We start from the raw sequence: 21,352 nt of genomic DNA on the forward strand, positions 1-21,352 counted from the left end.
TGCATTAACAGTAATATGTTACATACTGATATTAATAAGAATATTGACAGTACAAGTCGAAAATTCAACCATTTTGAAAATGAAAATCCCAAAATTGTAAATTAAATGAGAAATAACTTAATAAATGAATAAAAATAACCATTTAATACATGTTTTGTACCCCCTGCCTCTGATGACTGCGTGCCACTCACCAACAGCATGTTTTGCAACAAGTAACCAAGAAAAACAAGTTATTTAATGATACAAGAAAAATCCACAGACAAGGAGATAAAAGGATGAATTGATGCCAAAATGCAAATAGACTTTGTATGTTTGCTCATTAACAACAGTTAAAACCTGAAATGCATCCGTAAAACCAAAGAGACAGAAATTCGTCCAAAACAAAAAGTCAAAACAGGCCCAAGGTTCTGGCTCTTGTCTTTTCAGCAGTCTTGAGCGTCAGCTTCCTGTTGCGTCCAAATATGGACATAAATGTCCTTTAAAGAGAATAAACAAATCATGGGACGGAAATAAACGTATTTCCTGCTGTGTGCTGGCAAATGTATTTCTGTCAACGTCAATAAACTTGCAGGATAGTAGAATGTCACTCAGCGGAGTACAATTATTATTCCTTCATTCAAAAGGGACAGTGTGTAATATCAGACCACAAGATGTTCCTGTATTGTGCAGAGCACCCAAAAATGAGTGCTACAAAGCACGAGGAGGATTACAAACTACAAGGACTCAAAGTGACTAAACCTCACAACAATTTTTTGCCCAACCTTTCACAAGGTTTGGGGTATTTGGGGATACCCCAAGCAGCAAGATGGATAGAGGAAACATGCTTCTTTATTAAAATAAATATTAATAAAATGATTGAAAATTGTCATTTTGAATACATGTATTCGCATATTCATAAAATAATTGTTTAGGTCATCATGTTAAATAGATACAAGTTACAACCTGTATTCACATGATTTTTTAAGAGTTACATATGTTATGTTATCAGCTCACGATTAAAATGGTTTTTCCTTTAAAAATGAACAGTTTTCTTTAAATAAAAAAACCTCACTTGATATGCAAAATAAACGTGAAATATGCTCCAAAGTCCAGACCTTTTTAAAAATAAAAAATAGGTTTAAAAAAATGTTCCAAATCCGCCCTTCCCTAATCATTTAGGGACCTATCGTGGGAGCGAGAGGAGAGGAAATGGTCTGTATGAATTATAGATCAATCCCAGAATGCAATGTGCTTAACAACGCTATATTTCCAGAAGCTCATGTATAATTTATGTCAATATAAGTCTAAAGAATCCATATTAGGCCCTCACAGGTGCACACCCCTTCAATACCTGAGAAATATATTAGGGAAGCAAGAAATGCTTGCAGAAAATCTATCCTGGGAGGGGTGAAATGAGTTTGTTGCTGAGCTTAGAGCAGATACATGTTCCCGTATGGGGGGGCCTAAAATGCAACGTTAAAGGGACAGTGTGTATTACCTAGGGTTAAAAAACTTAATTTGAAAAATCTGTGCAAATATTTTTCATAACTCGAGTCTCACCCGGAGGGAGCTGACAAAATTTCTGCTCCAGGTACCCCCCAAAAAACACAAAAATTGCAGGTTGAGTAAAAAATGTGCAGTTTGGTTACCTCTGAATCTCAGTCATTTGTATTACAGCGGCATCTAATGGTCAAATAACACACACTGAAACTTTTGATTTAAACCTGTCTATGAATAGGTACAGTTCTTAGTGGGTTTTCTTTTAGCAAAACATGAAAATGATGAGAAACAGAGTAGTCACCAAAAAATGTGTCCTTAAAGCATGTTGATAAAATCGAAAACTGAATTCTGTTTTTAAAACTCGGACATGATATTTTTGTCATACTACGGATTTCTACACAGTAAAGTAAATGATTCATTTTATTTATTTAATATTGTGAGCGTAAGGAGGATAGTTCTGTGTATGGACTGCCTTTTTGGGTGGGGGTCCCCCAAATGTTTTAAATAATTTTCCATTAACATTTGTAGATTGGTAAAGTGTGTATAGGTATACATTTCATCAATTTGTCTTATACAAAAAAAAAAGTAAAAAAAACTAAAACCAAGCCAAAACAAGATCAATCAAGACTGGCCAAATAAGCATGAAAAAGTACATAATTTTATATTGATTGCGTTTGTCGTCAGACAGAAGGGGTTTCTCATATTTTGTGAGACCCCGGTGTGTGAATAGTCCAGGGGGCATGCCCCCTGCATAGCACAAAAAAACAAGTTATTTAAATTTTTTCACATACAAAAATTGATATAAAGTTGAAACTTAGGTCATTCATAAGCTATAGAATATGATTTGGTTTAAGGCCTAGATTTAACCAATTCCACTGAGGTTGTAGATCAAATCTCAGCGGGCAGAGCATTCCACAGCAGCAGGGCCTGAAAGGAGAACACTCTTGAAGTTGCAGATTTCTTCTTGGCTCTTGGGATCACTAGTAGACCAGCATTTTCCACGAAGGAACTGAGGGGAAAATTACATCCCTAAACACGGAGGTCACAGAATGGATTCATGTCAGAACCTAGGCCTTGACTATAATTGATGAATGAAGTTCAAGGCAGTTTCGTGTGCTTTTTGATGTTCTTGCATCATTCATTGCCACCAGGTCATCTTGGAAGGGGGAATACCTCATGTGTGGCCCATTCTCAATGTTTCTTCATTTTCCTCATGTTGAACTTTGAGTTTTTCCTTGACCTTATGTAGGTTTTAGATCAGGGGATGGTGTAATATGAGTCTGTGGTTTGCAATAATCTGTGTTCTGCGCAGCCCTTTGAGACTTCTTGTGATTAAGGGCTATACAAATAAACATAACTACACATTTTGAAATGCTCAAAAAACGTATAGTGGGGAATACGTATAAATTACCAGGTATGTTATTGTGAAGCGCAACTTATTAGTGATGGGAAATCCGATTCTTTCAGGAGAACCGTCTCTCAGCGCAAGTCCCAAATGTATTTTTCTGCTCGAAACGAATCAGTAAAAAAAATCTATCATATTACCATATCACACTAGCCGTAATTCTTTCACTCTACAGTGAACTTTGATTTGATTGTTTTTGATAAGCAGCTTTAAAATCAAGCAACACAGAATCCCTGAAAATGAAACTACGCAACGAAAAAAATGTTAGATATATTAACTACTTTGTGCTATAAAAAAAGGTATAAAATAACTTTTAGCTATTTACAATTCAACTTCTAAACACTGTTGACTGAAACAACACAGAATCTCTGAAACACAAATTAAAATGTGTATAAAAACATATTAGTCTTTACTGAATATCGGCATTTAGGAACACAAAGTGACTAATTCAGATTGTTCTGTCATTGATAGAAAATGCACCAGGTTTTTGAGTCTTTATTATTAAAATAAGTCTAAATAAGTATCATTTTCCTGCTTTGATTTCCATCCATCCATCCATCCATCATCTGCAGCGCTTATCCTCAATAGGGTCACGGGGGTGCTAGAGCCCATCCCAGCCACCTTCGGGCAGTGGGCAGGGGACACCCTGAACTGGTTGCCAGCCAGTCGCAGGGCACACAGAGACAGACAACTCACTCGCACCTAGGGACAATTTTGGACCGGCCAATTAACCTGACATGCATGTTTTTGGAATGTAGGAGGAAACCCGAGTGCCCGGGGGAAACAAAAACACCCATATTAACCAAACTACCAAAAGAGAGTGAGAGGACCAAAAAAAAAAAAAAAACGTTTTTTACTTTATTTTCTCTTTGTCTCCATGTTTATTTGTTAACACATTTGAGACTAGCGGGACTAGTTAAACACAGGAAGTTTTCATGACTCTTTGCGCGCGCGCTCGTGTGCGCGCACACACACACACACACACACACACACACACACACACACCACACACACACACACACACGATGTCACAATGACGGACGACAGTAAACCATAGTAAACAGTAGACGAGGCCGGTAAACAGTAAACAACGACAACAAAAACACCTTTGGCAAAGACTATTCAAACAAATATTGTGCAGCTGTCGGAAGAGGTGGCTTACCATGTCGGAAAGAACAAAAAGCGCTATTTAGAAAAACCAAGAATAGCATTCGTAAAGCTAACTACCGACCTATACAGTCTTCCTCCTGACATATTTAGACATCTAAACAAATTGTCCAGTCCGCCTGACTTTTGTCCACACGATCAGTACCACTGCAGGCCTATTGTAAATGGAGTATCCTCATACATGCACTGTATTAAAAGCTTATAAAAGTCTGGATGCCTACCAGTTCTTCGTAGCTGGCATGCATTACTGCGCTTCATTTTGCTGACAAATGGACCCCGGGCGTTTCCGCGTGAGCGTTACTAAAACGACTCTATACCTAAATTTTGGGGGAATGTAATAGAACAGTAAAGCACGAGGCATTTGCGCCTTGTAAATAATTCATTTTTGATGTTTAAAATATCTACTTTGTTTTTAAGTTGACTTATTTGCTTCTGAATGTTTGTCTCTCATTTTATCAGTTGATAATTTGGCAGTTAATTTCGGCATAATATGCTTTAGCACATAACAGTTTTCGATACGTGATATTCAGAAGATTACGGTTTTGAATCACTGGTTAATCACAATACAGAGTTCCCGTCTAACGTCACAAAATTCGGGGTATTTTCCGACCCGGCGCCATTACTGATGGCATGTTATCCGCACTGGGTAGTGACGAAGAGTCAAACCGAGATTACAAAGTAAAAATAGTCTTCTCTTGTTGGATCAACGGTTGTTCGAATCGCGCTGGAGATTCAGTAAAGTTCGGGTTTTACCGAATGCTGCTTGGGAGGGTGGGATGGCAGAGCTATGCCCTTGCACAATAGTATTGCCTTTTACACGCTGGTTAACTACTGTTAAAAGAAAATAACTCTGAAATTGTTTAATTGATGTTGAAAATGTCAGGAAAAAATGTTAAAACGTCATATCGTCACGTCATATTGTCAGATATAAAAAAATTGTGAATATGCTTGATGGCTGTTGAGATTGTCGTGTTTGTTTTGCTGCTGTTGGTGTCGGTGGATTTGTTCAGACCGAGGACAATCGACTTTGGCCTGGACGGATCTATTGACACTAACAAAGATGTTATATAATGAAATTGTGAATATGCTTGATTGCTAATAAGATTTTCGAGAAGGTTTGTTCAAACCTCACTTTGTGTTTGCTGTTAAAAACGTAATATTGGAATATAATATTGTGAATGTGCTTAATTGCTGTTGAGATTGTCATGATTGTTTTCTGTTTTTAGTGTCAATAAATTTGTTCAAACCAAAAAAAAAACCAGTCATAAGAATGCGCGAGTGTGAGACGACTAAGCTTTTGTCCGAACAACGGAGGAAGTTCTGGCTGGCAAGGATAAACAGGAAAGAAGCTCCTTTAAAATACGCATGTATTTGCTCAGAGCACTTTGTGTCAGGTATGTATTTTAAAATTTGATGACATATGTTATATATTTAGGGTGTGTAGTGGATCTGCCGCCATATGTGGTGGCAAATAAGGTGCTTTGCAGTTGCCAAGTGGAAGTTACAAATGCCTTTGTGCTCCCTTAACATTGAAGCACCATTAGTAAAACAAGTAAAAGCACACAAAAATAATCCGTCCAGAAGCTGTACATCTGTGAATAAAACTAACTTTTGTTAAACAAAATCACGTCCGTACTCAAATAACGATGTAACCTGTCGTGGGTTCAAATCCAGCTCCAGACTTTCTGTGCGGAGTTTGTATGTTCTCCCCGTGCTTGCGTGGGTTTCCTCCGGGCACTCCGGTTTCCTCCCACATTCCAAAAACATGCATTTCAGGTGAATTGGCCGGTCCAAATTGTCCCTAGGTGTGAATGAGCGAATGAGTTGTCTGTCCCCGTGTGCCCTGCGATTGGCTGGCAACCAGTTCAGGGTGTCCCCTGCCCACTGCCCGAAGATGGCTGGGATGGGCTCCAGCCCCCCCGCGACCCTAATGAGGATAAGCGGTACGGCTAATGAGATGAGATGAGACGTACCCTGAAAGGCATAAAGGGCAAATTGGGTAAAGTAAAAGGCATGAAAACTAGTCAATTAACCATTAATATGACACCACAAGAAGGCATCAAGATTTTAGCATGGCGATACAAGTTATGAATTAAGCTAAAATGAAGACTTTAACAAAATTATTGTTTGAAATTATCACTTATTTTTTCTGTACAAGTTTACCAAATATGATAAACAAGACAATCTAAAGCCCGTGGAAAATGGGTAAATACCTCTTACCAGTACGAGATAATGGTACACATAATAGTACTGTATTGGAGGCAAATCTGCGTAAACTCTGCTGACAGTTTCTTTCCCTAATTCATACGAGTCCACCGTGTTAATAACTGAAATTTCCACGTCATTTGTCTGTTTTTGTGAGAGTATCTTCACAATATGGACCACCTTGTCTTCCCATGATGGCTTTAAAAGTAGACACTGGATGAAATTCGCCGGTTAAGTGGTTTAACAGCTGTTTTGCCATTGAAGATGGCCGCCCCGGAGAGGGCCTATGGTCTGTGGGAACTATGTAGTAAAGCAGCCAACTTATGTTGTAAGAAATGGCAATGGTAAGCCACTATTGTAGCTAGTTGGCACAAGATAACTTATTATAGTTAGCGTCTTTGACGTGACTTGTACCTGCTAAATATAAAATTGCTCAGAAATACATCATACGTACCTTTTAAAAAAATGCTCGCTGCAAATTCTGAAATACTTGAGGGCCGCCAGAGTTGCGCCTCAGCACACCACCAGTCCCTCAGTTTGACTGCAGATAAACATCGCTGTCTTCTGTCTTTATCCAGAGAGGTAAAATTCCAAATCTGGCTTAGAAGCTTGCCCACCGCACAGAAATGATTTTCCATGGTAAAAAGTGGTGATTCTATTCTTCTGCGGTGCGCTCAAGTGCTCCTTGACATCCATCATGGTTCTCGTTCTCCCAGAGAAGATAATGTGTCGTCATGTGCAAAGGGTCAATACGGTATGGGAAACACCGAGGAGTATTCCAGAACTGCTTGGTCTGTTGTAAACACCTTTTTTCTTTCCTTGATGTCATAGTAACCTTATAATACAACTTTATTTTCGAATAAATCTTAAGGGTTTCCCAAAACCAAGAACAGGGCATCGCTATTCTAAAATAATGCACGTTCTATACATCTCGGGGTGGCCCTTTTGCTACTTGCTTTCGGGGGAAAATGACAAATATTCTCAGGACTAACGATTGTGACAGTTTCGGACTGTGATGTCATTTTAAGTTGAATGCTATTAGAGGAATGGCCACTCACTTAAAGTGGATACAAACAGATGCTTTTTCTGCTAACTTTGAAACTAAAGTGAAGCCACATATAAATGTTTTAATGTCTGGCATGAAAGTTGAAGTTTCTCTTAATTGCACCTCCATCCATTTCCTCCTAGTCTTTGGTTTTCTAATCAACCTCCCTCACACAATCACTGCCGGGGTCCTCCTTTCCCCATCGTTTGTTTTTTTTGTGTCCCTTTTAAGCACTTGTTTTCAGGTGCACAACAAATACTGTTCCTTTAAGTTTTGTGTATTCACCCAATGGCTGTATTAAAAGTTGGATTTTAGAGAACATTGTAAAATAAGCATTTATTTATGGGGAAAAAAAGCAAAAGTGTCGTTTTATTTTGATTTATTTTAAATGGTTATTTTTTTTTTAAGATCAGGAAGTTTCTCTTGCCACTGATAAAGATGGGGACCAGTACTATCTCTGGGGGAACAAACCCCTGTCCAAAATACAGCCTTGAGAGGGATGGGTGCCACCAGGCTGTACTCACCCAAGACACACCACAGGATGTGGTGCCCCCACAACCCAGGTGGTTAAGGGATCCGTGAACCGTGTTTTTTGTATTATAGGATAGTATTTTGTGGTATTTTTGTAGTAGTATTTTTGTTTTATCGTATTACGGCAGTAGAACTAAAAAATCACCTCTGTGTAGTATTTCACAAGTTGATACTAGTAGTTTTTCTGAAAGTTGTGTGAGCGTGTGAGAATGGGTAAGTGTGAAACACATTGTAAAGTTCTTTGAGAGGTCTTCAGTAACTTGAAAAGCGCCATACTGTGTAAGTCAATACCATTAGACTTTACAGTATACAAAAATCTTAATTTAACATCCATCCCATGGATAGTGTACTATTTCAAACAAACTATCAGCCAAATTGACAGTAAAATATTTTCTAATGTTAAAAATAATAAGCAACCAACACCTCTTATTTTATGAGAATATATGTGCAGTTTAAATGTTAAAGTGCTTAGAAATGTAGAAAATTAATATGAAGAGATTAAAACAATTGTCTTAAAGATACTGGCATACACATTTTGAGTTTGTTCACTCAAAGTGCCTTTGTATTTCATAAGAATTTAGTCCAGGAAAGGCAGTTTTCTATCATTTTTAGCACCTCTACAAAATAATCAATAAATTACAAAATGTGTGTATATGAATATATATGCGGTTTAAATTTCTGTGTGTAAGCAAAGAACTCAAATCCAGATGCAATTTCTATAAGGAAACTTTATGTGTGCTTGGTAGCGTCACTCATCATAAACATTATCATCATAATGGTTAGACAGGGAAAGAAAAGGCCTTGTTGCGGTTTCCAGTACAGCAGATAAGGATCCTTATTATTATTATTAAAGAATACAGGAAAAAAAAAAATCACAATTTTCCGAGTTCATTTCTCTCTTACCAAGCTGAGAAAATACAGATTTAAAAAAAAAAAAAAAAAAAAAAAGCACAGAGGGAGCGAAAAGCTTTTGGTCCTAGAGTCTTCTTGCATGTTTTCAAATGTGACTTCCGGGCTTTCCCTTCCTCTAGTAAGTGCCCCCCTTTTTCGGAAAACAAAACAAACTTCTGCCATCAAATTTAAGGTTTTTTTGTCATCTTCTCAAATCATTCATCTACATTGCATAGATTGATTTTTCATTTCCTTTTGGGTGTTGACAGAATTAAGAAAATGAAAGGCAGAAATGTGCCAGTGCTGAGGACACACACGAGATCAGGAAAAAAATTACCTTTGCGTAGATTGTTTAAACTGAGATCGGCAATCAATTATTTTCCAAACCTTGTTTTTCCTTTTTTTACCATTAATATTCTGAAAAGAAAACATATTTACAGTGTCCGGAACGCACCCTCTCCACTCCAAACGGGAAAAGAAACAAAACACATCAACCATCTTATCCAGAAACAAAGGGCATTGTGGATAAATACATGTTTTTTCTTTCGGGTTGATCTACACCCCATAAATCCCGCCCTCGCCGCATTACAGGACGCCTCGGCATATATCTCTGATCTAATACACAAATGTCGGCAATCGCGTGAAAAACATGAGCAACTCTGCCCTCCCGTTGGACCGCATCTTCAAAATGATAATAAAATAATTTTAGCATAAGTATCAAGATTAGCTACCTCCCCTCCCTTATAAAAAAAGGCAGAGAGGGTGAAGTTAACAAGCTAACCGAAAGTCTTAACTAGAAAGAAGAAAGAGCGTACTAGTATATGGACCCTTAAGATGGATATCAAAAAAGGACTTTCCATAAACTACACTTCACTCGACACACTCAAAAACTCGCAACTGGCACACGCGGGGGCAGAACCCCTTAGGCCGCTTTTTTTCTTGCAGAAACCCGCCTCCCGCCAACCCTGAAAGCCCCTATATTCTGTCCGCTACCCTTACAAGTCACTCTCGCCGTACAAAGCGGTGGAGAAGGACATGTAATCGAGGGCCCCGGGGACGGCGTCGGGCCCCGAGTAGGGAGCCATCCTTGCGATGCAGTACTCGGCCTGGTCGGGCGGCAGTTCTCGCCTCAGTTCGTCGGCGGTAATGAAGTTCTGTGAAAACAGGAACACGGATTCATGTAGAAAGAAGACTAGCAAACATTGTTTTTCTATTCAATGGTCCGGGGGTCAGCAACAAGCGGCTCAGGAGTGGCATGCAGCTCGATGGTGCTCCCTAGTTTTTTTCCAAAAATGTTGGATAATGGAAAATAATATGGTTTCTGTAAGAGGACAAACATGACGCAAACATTCCAAACGTTTTCCAATATATACAGCATTGTGTTGCGTTCATCATATGCCTTTGTAAGCTCTACTTACAAATGTAGTGACGTTGTATAATGAAACTGTTGTAAATCAAAACACGTTTTTCCAGTTCAAGTAAATTTTCACTCTGCCAGTTCGGTATCTGGACGCATAAAATAGCAATCTGGCGATTGTTGTATCTGTCTAGATCTCAGAATGTTTGAAACGTTTCAGACAGTTTTCATCGAACATCTCCATTGACCGTCCACTTTTGGTTTTATCCGAATGTCTTTTTGTAATAAAAGCCTGCATTTCCCCCAGCAAGTGAACGCTTGGTTAATTTCTGCTGTCGATAACGCTATTGTGTCCCCAGCAAGCTTTATTTCTCGTATCATAAGAAGCTTTTCCATATCTTGATTCGTCGACGTCCTCTGGCTTGATGAAACGGTGATAACTGTCGCCACCGTCACAGATTAAGGTTTCTTTTTGTCTATAGGCAGTGGACATCGAGAAGATGCTTCGCCTGTATTCTCTCACCAAATATGTAACTTAACCCCCACTTTCATATTTTGCAATAATATTTTGCGTCTTTTCTAATGTAAGTGGAGCCTCTTGCCATTTTTTATTTATTTTGGCAGGACCCATTGCTGTAAACAAACAATGCACAATGGCGAAAACTAACTGAGCCCTGGTCGCTGCAACCAATTAATTAAAAGACCTAACCATTTGGCAATTTAATGCAGGGAGGGTGGCAAAGGTCTTACTAGCTGATAAACCATGCAGGACGCAGTGGGTGCGTACCTGTGCAAATGGTAATGGAAAGCTGATCGTATAACAAGGAAGATTGTAGTCTGACGTGAACTTCGGACACCGAAACATTTGTAAGGTACCACTCTATATACTGTAGCTTTACATTTTTTGCAGCTCTAAACGTTTTTGGGGAGGTCCAATATGGCTTTCAACATTTTGGGTTGCCAACCATTAGTCCATATGACAACATGAGTAGCCCATATGGGAATTCGCGGCAATTAAAAATAGAAAATTCTGGACAGCAGAGCACAACTGATCAAAAGTTGCTCGCTCACTCCATTTTGTCTGGGTATAAGCCTCACTGGATATTAGCCGCAGGCTTATGGCTGAGGTTAATCATTTGAAGTGTTATTAAGAAGTTAAAATTTAAATATTTTCTCTATTAAGTGTGTGGTAATGACCAACTGAGTTCAAAGAGCCCTTATGCTTTTTCTCTCTCTCCACCGCACCTTGATGCTTCTATCTTCTTTTGGAGAGCTGTTTGGGGCAAACTCATTAAGTGGAAAGAAAGGGGACGGGCGAAGTGGCTAGGAGTTATATTTTCAAGCTGCTCCGCTTTAATTTCCCCAATTTGCCTAGGTCACGTGTTTTCGGATCATGTGACTATTCAATATGGCAATTACAGATACGAGTATATATTTAGTACTGCGCGAAACAAAAACAAGAATGAGGGCTGCATCATCTGACGTTATTGCAGTAATTGACCAAATGCATTCATTTGTCATCATTCCTTGAGGATGAAAGGAAACTCCAGCGATTTAACATTGACACCAGAGATTCGGAGAGAGGTTTGTTGCATTTTGGATAAATAATTTCTCCACTGCTGTTCAATTCAAATGTATAAATGCACCTTAATTCGTTTTGCTTTAAAGTGTTTTTGTAGCTGTATAACAATATATTTGGTTGGAGTCGACATCTGCATCTAATGTCACCACATTCCAACTTCTAATGTCATTTTCATTTGGGCCAAGTCAGGACAGAATTGGCAAACAAATTTATTGCTACTGAAAAAAATACTACGTTCGCTTTGGGATACATTTTCGAAAAAGTCACAAATCCTGCTCACCTTATCTGCGGCCAATATCTTGAAGGAGGCGATGACCTGATCTGCCGTGTCTGTGTCCGTAGTTTCCCGAGACATGAAATCGATGAAAGCCTGGAAGGTGACTGTGCCCGTGTTGTTGGGGTCCACAATGGCCATTATACGGGCAAACTCTGCATCGCCCTGATGGACAACACAAAGAGGTTAACCTGGAAAAACACCAATATGTAACACAAACATGGCATGAGTAGCACGACGGCACGACACACATGCAACATTTGCTAGCACATACGAGACAAATGCTTTGACATTTTCTGGGTTAAGAATAGAAAATGGTAAGCAATGAGAAAAGCCAGCAGGTGCCTGCAGGTGAGTTTTTATGTAAACTATGATAAGGTCAGTGTTTACTTTCGGACTATAAGTCACCATGTCTTTATTTTCTTAGTTTGGCCGCTCTTGCCTCTTACAATCAGATGTTGCTTTTACATCCATAAAAATAGAGCTCAGTCATGAACTCAAAGTCCACACCCCCAATGCTTGTAATACACTTTGATGCATTACCACCAGTAGCCAAGAGGTATCGGTGGTAAAGCATAAGTATTTGGCATCTGGCAAAAGATGAAGAAAAAAAATGTTTGAAGACGTTTTGCAACTGCCCAAAAACAGTAACAAAAAAACCCAAATTAGTATTTACTCATGACAGCATATGTAATGTATTGCTAAACAAGCATTAGACTTGCAGGTTTTGCATAGATGCAACAACCGGCCTGACAATGTGAAATATTGTACTACTTAAACTAAAAATAAACTATTTTTTGGGTTTACAACCGTAAAGTAGAATTTGCATGCAATTTGCACTGACTGACCTGAATGGCTCCAAAGTTTAAGTAGAGTTCAGTGCCAAGATCAAATTTTTATACACATTTACCATTAAGGGCATGGGAATTCAGGGTGCAGGTCTGAGCTTTACTATCCCTGCCCCCAATGTGATCGTTTCAAATATGCTACATTTGCAAACCAAATAGCTGGTTAATATTTTTGTGCTCCAACTATTAAACCTGCAGACACCCTGGAGAGGGGGCCGCAAAAGCCAGCATTGGCATCAGTACCAGGCTGTTTCCTGTAGAAATGAGCAGAGCCCGGTAATCCTCTGCCACCATCTGTCCTGAACGCTTCTGTTAAGGAGGCCGTTGGGACGGGAAATTTATAGCACAGAAGCGACAGGAATAGTGAAAGATGTAGAAAAAGAGAAGGAGGGGGGGGGAATAATGTTTGGGGAAGCGTGTGAAGAAAAAAGGAGAAAAAGCACACAGTCAATGTAGAGAGCAACATAAAAACTGACAGGAGCGACCCATGAGAAGACCTGCACAAAGCAACAGAGACCCCTGGCGGACCCACAGGTACATGACAACTTCAAGCTGTACACCCGTTGTCCTGAGAAGCCTTGGATGCAAGAAAACCCAACAAGCTCTGACCATAGCGGTGTATTGATAAGCTAAATGTCAAATGAATACTTGTCAAACCAAATGGATGGCAGTGATGTTGGTTTTCTTGCTTCCATTTGGCCTAGCACTGCAAATGCTCCCCTTTTTTGAGAGGGGGTTCCTACCTGCTTGTCGTTTTCCACGTCGTAGCCCAGACTTATCAAACAGGCTTTGAATTCCTCAGCCATAAGGGCCCCGCTGTGATCCTGAGGCCGGCCAATTGACAATCAATGACAAAGCACCATGTCACACACCAGGACCCGACCAAATCGAGACCATTGAAGCGAGGGGGACGACCAGTGGGATGGACCATGCAGGAGGGATGATGAAAAAAATGGGAGAATGACAAGGATGGGTCTTTAAATAAATGTTCACACAAAAACATATAAAATGCTAAAATGAAGGTTGGATTACCTTAAAAGAAAACAAACGTAAAGAACAATATTTATTATTGTCAACAGAAGGATTTAACAACATGCTATGAGACAATGAAACATAAGAGATATGATGGAAGTATGAGCGACACCCCAATTGACTCTCAAACTCAATCATGGACTGCTTGTAGTTCCTTCGGTTGGCAGAGTATTTTATTCCAATCACAAATGCATCAAATGTGCTGTTAAAATAAATCTGAATTTCCTTTGCTTGGCTCATCTACGAAGCGGTCTGATTGTCTAATCATGCAAATAAATGTTTTAAAGGAAAAATTCTGACATTGTGGACGACTTCTGGACATATTGTGTAAGGTTATTGTGAACAACTGGCGAGGAAAACTATGGATGTGTCCTGTAGTTACATAATGTTTTTGTATTTACAAGTCATCAGAAAAGATTCAAATAATTTTGTAAATAAAATTGTACACCTGCTTGTACCCTAGTTTTTTTTCATCATTTAAGTGCTAGTATCAAATTCACATAGAGCAAAATATAAATATAAGCGTATAAAATGTACAATGCAGGTCATCAAAACCGTATTGGCTTGAATTTTACCAATGCGAGTCAGACTATATTGTTGACCTGTCCAGATAGGTCATTGAATGCTACTAACATGATACGCAAGGTATACTTTGCAAAGTTTTCAAGTTTTTTTTAATAGCTGTATCCAGGCTAAAATGCTTAAAAAATGTAAAAACTTTGGTACAGGTACATGATACTGACGCCACCATTTATGTATGTTTATGTTACAGCTTGAGACAGAGACGCTATTGCGTATGTGCCATCTCAGCAGAAAATATATGCATCTAGAGATGCCTTACTATTGTAGGAAAACATATCTGGAGACAAAAGTCAACAATGAATTCCATTGTCTTATCGATTTTTGTTGACAATGTTGACCAATTGTTGCAGCCTTAAAATAGATCATGCAAAGTGGGCATTTTCAACATTAACAGCAGATGCAAAAACTGTTTTCCAGGAATGTAAAACAAAGTGAGACCCAAGTGGCCATGCCTGACCTTGTCAAAGTGGTTGAAGGAAGCGCGGTATTCGTACAGCTCCTCCTGGCTGATGCCTTTGGCGTCACGCGTCAGGATCTGGTTTTCAATCTCGTTGATGGTCCGGGCAATGGTGGTGGACAGCTGCTCCCAGCCCACGCGGATGTGCTGCACGAGAATGTCTGAGTTCATTATTATGTCTTAAGAGAGTATTAGACACACATAAAAATATTTGAGTACCTCCATGGAGTAGGGCGTATATGTGTTGTCGAAGATGAGAGCTTCCTGGATGAGCTTGTGGACTACTTCCAACTGGTTGATGTTCGGCTGGTAGTCGACAATTGTGTGCTCGTACTCCTTCAGGTTGGTCAGCTGGTCCTCGAGGGTGCCGATCATCTCGATGGATATTGTGCCGATTTCCTGCCGTGCAATGTATCCATGAATCAAATCAAGAAATGCCGTCATGTAACCATTCTTAATTATGAGCTAGCGCTTTAGAGTACCTCCATCTTGTTTTGTATCCAGGGTCCGACAACGTTGGCTTGCTCAGCAAAATTGCGTCTCAGTTTGTCATTGGACTGCTGCTTACGAAGCTCCTCCTGCAAGAGCCAGTCACGCTTGGGCACCAGCTTCTCTGCCTGCAGACACGTGCAAAATATTGAGCATGGCTTTATCCCCCTTAAATGCCTACAATACCCGTATCTAAATAGAAATTTCACTCCTTAGATCAGCACTTTTGGGTGTTTGCATTAGCAGCTAGCATCCAACGTTCACTATGCTAAAATTACCAGCTAGCTTCTGCAACAGTAGCATTAGCATATGGTGGAAGACTCCATAACTATAGCATTAGCATGCCGTGGCCGCATTAGTCTGGATAGACAGTCACTAGATTTCACACAAAGTACTCAGTCATAAAGGGGAATCAACATAACCGACCATTACACATAGTCGAAACACTTTAATTTACCGACACGCCCAAACACTTTAAATGAAACCTTTTTTTGAAGTTATTGATGATTTGATTTTTTTTAAGGAACGATTTAATTTTTTACCCATCTAGTTATTTATTCATACCTAAATATTTTGAACATGAATACAAAAATTTAAGAAAAGCAAAGTCCTGCTCGCACATTCTCAGTGCACAAGAAAATCTAGCAGCGCACAAGGGTCCTAAACGGCTCTTCAGGTTGTTTTTGCTTCTTTAATCCCAACATGACCAAATATTATGTAGAATTATGCACAAAATGATTTAAAGGAAGGGGGGAATAGAACAAAAAAGAAAAAAAACACCAAAATGAAAAAGTAGTGAAAAGCTGAGAAAAAAGGAAGAGAAAAAAAGAAGGAAAAATTTAGAAAAAAGCCAGAAAAAAAAGAAAAAGAAATTTAGGAAAAAAGTAAATAGAGAACAAAACGGAAAAAGTAACAGCTCAGAAAAAAGAAACACAATGGGATTTTTTAAAGGAATTAAAAAAAAAAAAAAAAAACAAGGAAAAAGGAAGAAAACGTTTGTGTTGCATTCAAATAATTTTATCAAGTGAATCTTGTTGGCAACATTGTACTTCCACTAAAAAATGTGATTAAGTACAGTTCTGTATCTTACAACCGACTAAAATAGCCCCCCAAAATGTTAATATTATGCGACAAAATATATCAGGAGAAAAAAAGAAATGGATATCTTGTGAAAGAATTGTAAGAACAAATGACGTTTGTAAGCCGTACAACCTTTGCAATAGTACATGAGTCAATTCGTTCAAAAGAGAAAAATAATTTAGCATTGCCGGAAACTCAGCAAACTGTAACTTGATGTCAAGTTTTGGACACGTTTGATAATTATCTTGCCACACTTGGGATTATGGTTGCTCACTGTTGTTTCAAGCGTTGCTCACCGACTTTGTATGAACGCTCAGACCCGTGGAAAATTAGAGGGAACATTGCCTGCAAGTATTTACTTTTTCAGTAAAGTCCTTAAAAAGAGGCATTTTTTGGAGGCAGAGCTTTTGGAACAAATAAATGGCAATCTTAAAACACAGTGATATGTTTCAACAATCAACATTCCAGGTGTTTATCAAATAACTCAACAATAAACAAAAATATATACAAATTAGGGCTCTACACCTGCAAAAATATATGAGATTGTTTTTTATAAAGTTAAAAATATGTATTTTGGTTGTTTAAGGTAGTGTTTTTCAACCTTTTTGAGCCAAGGCACATATGTTTCATTGAAAAAAATCTCACGGAACACCACCAGTGGGTGCCGTTGCATCTCCGGTTAAAGTAAATCCATATGAAAGATGTCTTTTGCTCGACCCCACAGGCACACGCTTTGCATAATTTCCCAATGCACACCTAAAATTATCTAGTGGTAGAACACTCGTTTAAGCTTTTGGAACAAGAACTAAACGAATATCTGAAAACCCAGTAACAGGATTTTCTAAATTAACATTAAGAAGCTAAAAAGTAAACAGGACCACTATCACACTTGCTCACTTACTCACTCCTGAGTATGTCAACAAGTATCATGTTGAGGATGCTCTCAGTAATGACAGCTGCTTGCTGTGGCGTGCATGATGTCTTTCCCTTCAACGTCGTCAGTGACTCAATGTTTTTGTTTTAAGTGCAGCCTCATAATAATGGTGCTCCTGTGACATATCACTTTTGTAAAGATTGCAAGTGACCCACTTTTTTGTTTTGTGAAGTGCTCCCATTCGTTTGAAGACTTTTTAAAATACTGCCTTAGTTTGCACTCCACCTCACTGTCATGCCGCTAATTCATGCTGCATATGACGTCACTACCTCCACGACTTGCTGTGTGACGCATAAATCGATGAACATCTTCGTTGCCAACGGATTTAATCATCGATTTTATCGATTCTTTCTTGCAGCCCAACTCATATTGAACAAGTCTGTTCATTGCAACTGGTTTTAATTTATCACGTGCTGTAGACACACTACCTGATCCCACTTGCTGTCAATGCTTTGCGGCGTAATAGTGGTGTACGGGTTGGTCCCACTCAGCTTGATGCCGTTGTGCTGGGCGATTTTTTGCACCTCGCTGTGGATGGCCTGGATGGCCTGGCGCTCCTTATTGGCATCAGGCAGTGTTGACTTAAACTGCTCGTGCGCACGGATCAAACTCTGAGGGAGCAAGCGATCCATTAATTTATGAAACACTGTTCTATTCCTTTTGCCCAGTTCACAAGACCTACCTCGATTTCTTCAATGTTGTGGACGATAAACATATCCTGTAAGTCCTCCATTGCCCCCTCCATCCAGTTGTTGAAGGGCGCTGCCCTCTTGGCGTACTCCAGGTAAAGCTCATCGATAGACTCAAGCAGTTTCTCAGTTTTCTAAAGAGACGCAACAATGAGTCCAAGAGGATCGATCTTTAAGTGGATCCTGGCGGGCATTTCATCCATCTCAAACCTGGAGTGACTCCCTGCGCCTCTGGGTGAGCTCTCCAAGGGTGTCCCACTGATTGCAGATTGTCTGGCAGCGTGCGTTGACACTAGGGGCGTCGTAGTAGTCCAGCTCACTGAAATCCAAATTAGGATACTTGACAAAAATACAAATACTGTATTTTACGAACCATAAACTGTGGGGGGAAAACAACAGAATTGCCAGAAAATTGCAGGGATTTATGATAAATAAAATTAGATGTGCATAATTACAATGAAATGCCACTGGTAAGTTTAGAGTTTAGTATACACTCAAAATAAGGAGAGAAAACAAAGGATTTTTTACTTAAAAGGAGAACTGATGATTACAAAAAAAGAAAACCCTCACGGTGCCAAATTCTAAATCTGTTCTAAAAGCCACCCCCCTCGAGTCCTTTCTTTTTATTAAATCTTCTAGGTTACAAAAAGAAGATTCAGCCTGAAGTGTTGGGGTATCAATAAACAGCAACATTATTGGCCAATAGTGACAATGATTTAAATAATGCGTGAAACTCAAAATAATGAAAAAAGTGAAGAATAGTAGTCGAAATAACGAATCTTCTTTGCAGGTGTCCATTAGTTATAGACAGAATAAACTTGATGGATGAATACATCTAATTTAGTGTTAAAACATGATTTCATAACAACGGTTTCTGTTCAAGAAAATACGTTTCCATTGTATTCTGATGGGTTCTTAAAAAACGCAAACTAAGGTTTAACTAGTTTAAATTTCATGCACCTTAGAATACAGTGCCACTGAGTCCATAAGATACAACACTTAATAGACGGTTAGCACATCATAAGACGGTACTTTGATGTACCAGGCCATTTTAGAGCCAAATCCAAACTTATTTATAAAGCACTTTTCCGATAACTATAACTATAATATATATATATATATATATATATATATATATATACTTTAAAGGCTGTATAAAAATGTACAATAAGATGCTGCCATTATAAAGACATATATATGACCAAAAAAAACCTTCATATAATCTACAATTCATTATTTGCCTTACTGAAGTTATTATAGAGATTTGAGGAAATACATATACAAGAGAAATATAAATTTGCATATTCGAATATGGAAGAAAAGCGACTTGGATTGTGCCCAACGCTGGGTATGAAAAACTTATAAGCGGTTTTTAAAATCCAAATTGTACAAATTTTAAGCTATGGCGAATCTTAGATCCCTGTTATTGGTGTACAAAGCAAGTAAGCAACAAATATACATTATAGGTACAGGGCAAACACTCATCATCTCAGGGGAATCCACAAATTCAAGGTTCAATGTTCTGGCACAACATTGAAAAGCCATTTTGACACCCAAAAAGCTGTTTATGGAACAATTTGGATGATGACTAGAAATACTGTTGTAAGTTTAAAATGTCATTTCTTTGTCTTCTAATTTTCCTTTGTGGGGCAAAGTTCTGTTTTCTGCCCGGAAAATAATGTGGTAGGCACCTTAAAGCTTCGGCTTCATCTTACACCCTTTGGGCACGTCTTTTAAGTACTGTTGTAATTAATAAAAAACCCACCAAAAAAACATTCAATGATGTACTCGCATTCCCTTTCTATGTTGCCTCTCTTTTTTGACAGTGTAAAAAAAGTATCTTACATATTTGCAGGCATACAGCATATATTTGTATGTATTTTTTGTTTATTGTAAAGCTATTCGACAAACATTGGATTGTTTTGTATTAGAGAATATTCTGTTTTATGCGCTAGTTTTACATCAGTCCAAGACGTCAATATTTGAATGAAGAGGAAATTAAGATCGTTTCATTTTAAAAATCGGATTCATGGAATAATAAAAAAAAAAAAGATTCAATCTTTAGTTGCAGCACCATTACTGTCCAGTTGTAATCTTTGGTCACACACAAACTGTATTTTTTAAAAAAGAAGTAAGCTGAATTCTTTTTAAAATGACTAAGTATCTCATTTCCTTTTCTTGAGAGGAAAATAAAAAGGGCCCTCTTGACTAATAACTTGTTCTCCACATACTTGAGCTCCTGCGCGATGGCAGCAATCTGTTCCACCCGGTCCTGGTGGGCAGCCAGGTCGCTGTCAAAGGCCTCGTGTTTACGAAGCAACGCCTTCACCTCAGACAACGACGCAGTCTCGTAGTCTCTCTGAGTCAGCATGGCCTCTTTGCCTGTACATCACAATTAAAATCAAGTACTGCTGTAAAATCAGGATGAGGGTAACTGTTCACACAACCATTTGCTCATAGCATAGTACACCTACTGCCAGGCTTACTATACATACATGTCCTCAAATACTCAGTGTGCTATCCCTGTACTGAAAGTCTTTTTGGGCGTACCGTCTGTCCAGGACTCGTGAATGGAGGCCTTCTGTCGGAACTTCTCAGCCAAATGGTCCAATCTCTCTAGACGTCTGATCTCGTTCAGGAGCCACTCCTCGTATCCCTTTTCTGCGCCCTCCAAAGTGTGCCATGCCCGATTGATATCCTAAGAAGAAAATCACACGACGCAAACGTCCCAAAAAATTCCAAGCGCGCCACATCAAGGTATTGGGATTTGAACGTGTATGTATACATACAGCCACCATGTGTCCCTCTGACGGCATGAAGGCAGGTCTGCCACCAAGTCTCAGTTTGGTTTGCAGCGTGTTGAAGTTGATCTCAAGCTGACATTTCTCCTGGACCTGTGGAACAATCATTTGAGTGTTAGCAATAAAGAGGTGCCCCAGCAGATATTGCATCAAAAGAAAAATAAATAATTACACAAAGCAAATCGTGGAACTGGTACGATGACACTATATAACATCAGAGCTTAAAGGTTACATATTTCATTGAGGAAAACCTTAATCTGTCAAAGAGGGGGGGGGAGGTTAAACTATTAATGAGTACCATTTATTTGTGTATAATGCACATGCCCTATTTTGTGACTCAAAATATGAACAAAATTTTGTTTCACTTTTTCTCGGCTCAAACTAAGTATTGTAAGTGAAAAACGTGGTTGAATATGTGCAACCGTGATAAAAATAATTTGACAACTATAAACACAATACCAAATTAATATGTACAATATTTACTTGATGTCCTTTAAAGTCTGA

The 21,352-nt window shown here is 38.8% G+C and overlaps 1 protein-coding gene across 5 annotated transcripts in view; it reads right to left on the reverse strand.

Annotated features, from left to right (window-relative positions):
* Nucleotides 1–8,540: 8,540 nt before the first annotated feature.
* Nucleotides 8,541–21,352, reverse strand: part of LOC148357872 (alpha-actinin-4) — a 57,338-nt gene continuing 44,526 nt past the window's right edge. For 2 of the 5 annotated variants that reach the window (XM_088346528.1, XM_088346527.1), the window contains exons 11-22: nt 20,837–20,941; nt 20,598–20,745; nt 20,279–20,429; nt 18,258–18,366; nt 18,041–18,181; nt 17,787–17,969; nt 15,338–15,472; nt 15,075–15,254; nt 14,856–15,002; nt 13,028–13,093; nt 11,943–12,101; nt 8,541–9,877 (exon numbers count right to left, since the gene is read on the reverse strand). In XM_088346528.1, coding sequence (XP_088202654.1) covers nt 9,719–9,877; nt 11,943–12,101; nt 13,028–13,093; nt 14,856–15,002; nt 15,075–15,254; nt 15,338–15,472; nt 17,787–17,969; nt 18,041–18,181; nt 18,258–18,366; nt 20,279–20,429; nt 20,598–20,745; nt 20,837–20,941 — 1,683 coding nt within the window. In that variant the 3' untranslated portion in view covers nt 8,541–9,718. Of the gene's footprint in view, nt 9,878–11,942; nt 12,102–13,027; nt 13,094–13,527; nt 13,609–14,855; nt 15,003–15,074; nt 15,255–15,337; nt 15,473–17,786; nt 17,970–18,040; nt 18,182–18,257; nt 18,367–20,278; nt 20,430–20,597; nt 20,746–20,836; nt 20,942–21,352 lie in introns of all 5 variants that reach the window. The other 3 variants (XM_088346526.1, XM_088346525.1, XM_088346529.1) reach the window with 2 other exon arrangements.

This window comes from Urocampus carinirostris, chromosome 10 (assembly GCF_059441175.1).
Source record: "Urocampus carinirostris isolate Australia breed hairy pipefish chromosome 10, RoL_Ucar_1.0, whole genome shotgun sequence".
Taxonomy (NCBI): domain Eukaryota; kingdom Metazoa; phylum Chordata; class Actinopteri; order Syngnathiformes; family Syngnathidae; genus Urocampus; species Urocampus carinirostris.